Source organism: Perca fluviatilis, chromosome 22 (genome assembly GCF_010015445.1).
Source record: "Perca fluviatilis chromosome 22, GENO_Pfluv_1.0, whole genome shotgun sequence".
Taxonomy (NCBI): Eukaryota; Metazoa; Chordata; class Actinopteri; order Perciformes; family Percidae; genus Perca; species Perca fluviatilis.
In genome coordinates, this window is record NC_053133.1 from 4,610,130 (window position 1) to 4,616,691 (window position 6,562).

Below are 6,562 nucleotides of genomic sequence, written 5' to 3' on the forward strand. Positions count from 1 at the left end.
AATGTGTGGAGTATGTAACTGTAACTGTAACTGTAATCGTGCTTATTGGTTGAGTGTTTTTCCAACCAGAGGAAACAGCCATTAATGGTGCTGTGCTCATGTAAAGTAAAATAGTACAGTAAATATAAGTCTTCACAAGCCACATAACATTCTTAATATGTCTTTTAGCTGTGTTAGCTGTGTATCTAATGTTAGCTAAAGTAAAAAAAACTTTTCATCTATCCTCATGACACTTACTGCACTTTCAAACAAGGCCACGCCCATTTATGAGACAGGAAGTGTGTAGCGTGTCATACAAGGGGGTAAGTCTCTCTCCACAACCCGTAGCTCCTATGGCGCCATTCTGATGCTAACAAGCCATCACCCGCCGTTAGCATTCCATTGACCGACATTCATTTTGGCGTCACTTTGACAGCGAATAACTTTACATCTGAAGCGTTTAAAGACTCTATTTGTCCATTGTTTATTTCTAAAGAAACACGACAATGTATAAAAGGCTCCATTACCTTGTATCTCACGTTATGGCTCCGTAGCAGACGTTTTTGTAAAAATAGGCGATTGTGTCATAACCACGCGACTTACTGTCGCACATTAGAGGAATTACCGTATAGTACAGGAGAAGCTCGCAGGCAATTTGGACTTACATGAGCTGTTTAAGTTTAATTACTAATGTTAACTAGCATTTTAGTTAGCAATTATTAGCCTGTGCCTATGTTATCTCCTTACATATACCTACACTCTCTGTCTCTGTAAGATTGGGAATGATTGAGATTTCTCTCGGCACAGCTACCAGAAGACTTCACACTTTCAGACAGGTTGCTCACGTCACATCTACGTCTTCAAGCTCACTTGGAGGCTGCTCAGTAACGCTCAGCCAGCACCGGGAAAGTGCTTCTAATAGACCTCACTGGTCTCCGTCCAGAGACATGGGGTCTATTGGTCCAGTTTATATACTGTCTATGGTTTCATAGCACTGGCGCAGCATGTAAAGCGCTATCTTTAGTTAAAGAGATTCTTTGATAAAACCAACTTTGCGCTTAATAATATAAAAGCGCCAAAACGATCAAACATGAATGCCTGAATTCAGCCAATGTCGGGCTGTTAGAGCTAATTAAACCCAAACCCTTGCTTCAACGCGAGGTCTTTTTTAACCCCTCATTACATAACGGTGTGGTGTTAGATCTGCTTCATCCTGACTCTAAAGCTATCAGCATTAAGAATTCATACGGCAGGTGAAGAGCCGCGAGTCCTGATTGCAGAGGTTTGTAAATCTGTCCGGGGAGGGGGGATGGATCGTTATTGGCGCGCTCTGATCTCCTTTCCACATCTAGTGTGGGACGTTCCAGTCACGGCTGACAGGAGAGCGGGATGGGATTGATCTTAACAGGCCACCCGCTCACACACACACACACACACACACACACACACACACACACACACACACACTCACACACACTCGGGGAATCAGCCTGAGTGGGCCTAATTATATGCACAAGTGCTGTAGTTCACTGAGTTCACTGAGTAGAATTAACTTTCAGCATTGGCCTAGTTTTAAAAAAATCTTTCAGTGAACAGTAGCTGTGGCGATTTGAAAAGCTCGAGGCTGACATTTCTCGTTCAGGCCCATTAATTGTAATGAGAGCGCATTGAAATGTAAATGGAAGGTTCCAACAACCAAAACCAAATCGAGGGAATCCCCTATCCATGTCGGCGCTGCGAGAGGAATCCACGGGAATGGTGCAGCCATCCCAACAGCGTCCATCACACAGTATCAGAGGCAGCTCTATAATATATGATGATGCCAGTGTGATTGGAGAGCCACAGGCCAGTGGTGAATTAGAGCGTGCATAAAGAGCACAGCAGGGGAACAAGTGACAGTGCCCAGAAGTTGCGTGCCATCTGTACCTAAATGTTTGAAATCATCGGCCCGTTTCCATTAGTTTTCGATGAACTTTTGAACCTAACGTGTACAAAATCATCAGAGGAGTCTGGTTGACTGGTCCCATAAAAGACTCTGTTGCCGCTAAGGAGTCCCTCATCCACATCCATCATGGCTGCACTATCCTGGCTGTCACCACACACTCATATTACACTTGGCAGTGCACATAATCAGTCCTTCCAGAAAAATGCGGAGTTTTTTTGTGATTGTTGCAGGCAAAAATCCTTGATTATGCGGCACGTTTTCTTAAAAAATGAGATGGAATATGTTGGATATTTAAACAATTTTATGCGATGAAACTGCGGGAACTTGCAAAAATTGCAAAAAAAAGTGATCCCCCCAACACCGTGCTTTTCGATGATGTTCACGTCGCGTAATTACGTCACTTCATAACGTCACTTCATAACGTTCCCATGGCAACAGGGGAAAATGGCTGCTGTTGTGTGAAGTAAGCGCAACATTTTTCAAATTTCTGCTAAGATATATGTGACTTTAATTGCAACGAAAATGCGGGGATTATGAAATCATGCAGGCTCCGCATATTTTGCGCGGAAATCGGCAATTTATGCAGCGAAAGTGCGGCATATTTGAAAAAATGCGGCCCCCGCATAAATATGCGGACTTTGGCTGATCATGCATTGAATTATGCATACCGGTAATCGCGTTTTTCTGGAGGGACTGCATAATGTCCATATACTGTTATTCTACTTACTTACTTACTGTTTGTGTGTGAAATCATGTGTTGACTATTATTTGTAACTATTATGCAAATGATGTTTGAATGTATGATCGCAAGGACTGGTAATAATCTCTTGGAAAAGTTAATCAAACAAATGTATCTGTATCTACGTGTGTCCATGTGCTCTTCCTTCACTGTGTCTCACACATATAGAGACAAATGTCCTTTGTCTCTGTATGTGTGAATGTATACAATATGTTGATCCAACTGTTACCATCGCAGCCCTGTACTGTGGGAACAGCTAATATCGGTTGTGTTGTGACATACAATGATAGATGAATAGCCCACAGTAGCAACATGTAGCCTAACAAATGCACGCAGCAGTGCATGCCAGTTGTAGTACAGGTGGCTCCAGTGTACGGCTAATAGATTTATGGTGTGATATAACTATCATTGTAGTGGAGGAGAACCCACCATATGCACATGGATATTGCCTTTTATTTGCGACAGTATTCTTTGTGACCTACATATAATAACACAGCATCGGTCGAGTCATATGAAGCTGATCGTCATAGGAAGCCCATCTCTCAGTCTGGATCTGATGGATCAGACGGCAGACGGGGGAGGGGGGGCATGCAGAGTGAACCCACCTCTACAAAATAGAAACAGGGCAGCAGGCTGACGCTGTCTTTGGTCGGGATCCCCTTCTCTCTCGCAGACATGGTCAGGCCTCTCAGTGTCGAAAGAGATCCAAGATGTGACTGAGGGAAGAACCGAGCCGAGCTGTCCGGGCGTCCTGCCGGGATCAGGAGCGCGCCATGCCTCCGTGCCGTGCCGTGCGGAGCGGGAAGCGGCTCAGTGTCCAGCCCAGGACTCCCGGTACACACAGACCCGCTAGAGCGGCCCTTTAGCTCTACTCGCGGGAAGCCCGGGGATCGGTTGTGTGCATGTCTTCCGATGAGCTGTCAGGTAGAGGACGGAGCCACACGGATGGAGGGAGGAGAGTGAGGAGAGGGAGAGGGAGCGCAGGCGCACTGGGGAGGGAGCAGTGGCGGTTCTAGGGCAAGGGGGGCCAGTGCTACCCCAATGAAGCCCCCCCCCCCCCCATTAAGATGGGATATTGAGATCTCCACTTCTGAGCAGAATTGAAATTTTCAACGTCAAACACTTCATTTTCTGCAAACATTTGTGTTGCAATTGTCTTAATTTATGTAAAGGACATTATGATTTTTGGGGTTTGGGGTTGGTGGCCAGTTTTGTTTATTGGTGGGGTTGTAACACCCCCAAATGGCGCCTATGTTCAACAATGAGTGATGCAGCGCCGCCATGTGGACACCAACAGGACCGTTCGCACATTTGCTCACACAAAAACTATATTTTCCTATACGCGTCTTGCAATATTAACCGCAATGTTCAGTGTTTGCCAATTGTTTTGATCTTTTTTGCCTAACACGCGTTACAATATTCCAACTACATTTTAAAGTAACATTTAGAATGCAGCACTTTTACTTTTAGAGTATTTTTTTTTTATAATACTTCAATTAAGGCTCTGAATATTTCTTAAGTCCCATATTCTGCTTATTTTCAGGTTCAGACTTGTGTTTTAGGTTTCTGCTAGATCAGGGGGGGTCCAACTCAACTTCACTGAGGGCCACACTGGAAAATAAGAATCATATCAAGGGCCAGACATGTATAGTTCATTGACATGCTTTTATTTCATCGATAAAAGTCAAACATCTTTGACTGGTTTATTGCATGTCTCATATATTCTTCTCACTGACAGCTTGGTCGAAATAAAGCCCCCAAAAAGTAACTTAGCCAATCAAAGATAAAAGTCACAAAAACATCGGGAAAACGTTTAAAAAAAAAAACGCATCAAAATACGCTGGAAAAAACTGGCAAAAACATTTTAAAAAAAGAGCCAAAAGTCAGCAAAAGATACAACTTCAGAAAAAGCAACAAAACGTTGAAAAAGCGACAAAAATTTGATGAGCCAAAATTTATTGTGGACCCAAATTGATCTGCACGCCGGATCAAAATCTGCGAGGGGCCAGATTATATAGCACCTCAACCTGCCTCTATAATCAAAGGAGGAAATGGAAATCTCCATACAGCCTAAGATGATGCCGCAGTTTGCTGTCTGGTAGTGAATTGCAGAGCTAGAATAATGACTTTTTGTCATTTCCAAACACAGTGCCTCGGTTTTTCTCTCGACAGTGCAAACACACAGATCCAAGTAGAACAAAAGAGAACTCCTGTGAACATCTGTGGGTTCTCTGCAGGCAGCTGGAGATCACACACAGCAACATGCTTGAATTTGTCAGATGTATGGGCGAGAGACAGAGCCAGCATTGAGCTACCTTGCAGAACTTGTAGTCAGTTTGACTGTTGCTGGTGCTACGTATACCAGTTGCTATGGTTATCCATAGGCATAATTTACAAGGGGGATGGGGGGGGGGGGTACATATATTTTTTTGGAGTTTTTTTCCTCAAAGATTTTGTTGCTTCTTTCTGAGTTTTCAGAAATTCAAAGTTTATTTAGAAGTTTTTGGCACTTTTTCCAAAGATTTTTGTGCCTTTTCTGATATTTGTAGCCTTTTTATGTTGAATTGAAACAATTTTGTCGATTGTTTTTGTCTTTTTCCGAGGTTATTGTTGCTTTTTCAATGTTTTTGTCTCTTTTCGAGGTTTCTGTCACTTTTTTCGCCTTATCACAGTAATTCTTATTGTCATTTAACACTGCAGACGGACTGCTCTGCTTTCTTTACACTATGTTGGTAAATGCCTTTCTATATTGAAAATGTGGTGACAGAATTTGAGTGAGTTAAGTCGGTAGACTATGAACATATTCATTTGACGTAATTACTAGTAAATATTTTTCTTCATATACCAGGTATAATATGTACACTCACATTCAAACCTATGGGTTAGTGTATCTAATGTAGGGCCAAATTAATTCTAATGCTGATCAGGTCCCACACAGATATTCGTTAATATTTCATCATGTCAATGTAAAACAAGCAGCATCTGCGTTCAAAAGACCATACTTACATGTGCTGATTAACAATATGTGTGTGCGTGTGGTTGTGTGTGTGTGTGTGTGTGAAGCTGTCATCACAGAGTCTTTGCTGCAGTGTGAGGTTTAACACCTCAGCTTTGACACACGAGTTGCTCGCCAACGTTTCCTCCCACTGCTCCATGACTGCTGTCCTGGGAAATGGACACCACATGCACAGTCTGTGTGTGTGTGTGTGTGTGTGTGTGTGTGTGTGTGTGTGTGTGTGTGTGTGTGTGAGTGAGTGAGTGTGAGTGAGTGTGAGTGAGAGAATAGGACTCTTGTTGCTGCTGCTGGAACAGACACAAATAGGGGCAATGCTGCCTTCACGGTCCACTCTAAGCTCCAACATCCAGCCACCAACTTTTTGTTAAGTTTTTAAGTTTTCTCAAAAATTGAAATACCTTGACATTAATCTAACATATTATTAGCAAATATAAATCAGTGTTTTTGTGACAAAAAAACCCCACAATGATGATGTGCTTATTGGCCCAAGTTCATAAGGATTCACTGTGCCACATGTATTTTTAACATCAACACATGATTTGTAAAATCGTGGCAACAATTATCATTCTATGCACTAAAAATGTAAGTATAAAGGCTTTAGACCACCCAAAAATTATTGTAGGTCCAGTTTAATAAGTAACTTTTATACAAAATGTTATACAATATATGTAGGCGGGGATCCCTGCTCTGTTTCTCTCTCAGTTAAGGGATCCTTAGACCCCTGCTCCAAGACAAAGACATCCTGTTGCATATGAAAGGTTTTTAGGGCAGATACACGTCTGTAATCTAAAGCAGTGAATACATTTGTCTGTTATGAACAAATAATGTCAAATGTGAGTTACATTGGGAGAGAATAAAAAAATTATTGTTATTATTACAGATT

The 6,562-nt window shown here is 42.3% G+C and overlaps 1 protein-coding gene across 1 annotated transcript in view; it reads right to left on the reverse strand.

The window, feature by feature from the left end:
* Positions 1-3,598, reverse strand: part of LOC120552070 (2-lysophosphatidate phosphatase PLPPR4) — a 43,311-nt gene extending 39,713 nt beyond the window's left edge. Inside the window, exon 1 of the mRNA XM_039789734.1 lies at positions 3,269-3,598. Within this exon, the coding sequence (XP_039645668.1) occupies positions 3,269-3,340 (72 nt within the window). The 5' untranslated portion in view covers positions 3,341-3,598. The remainder of the gene's footprint in view (positions 1-3,268) is intronic.
* Between the last annotated feature and the right edge of the window lie 2,964 nt (positions 3,599-6,562).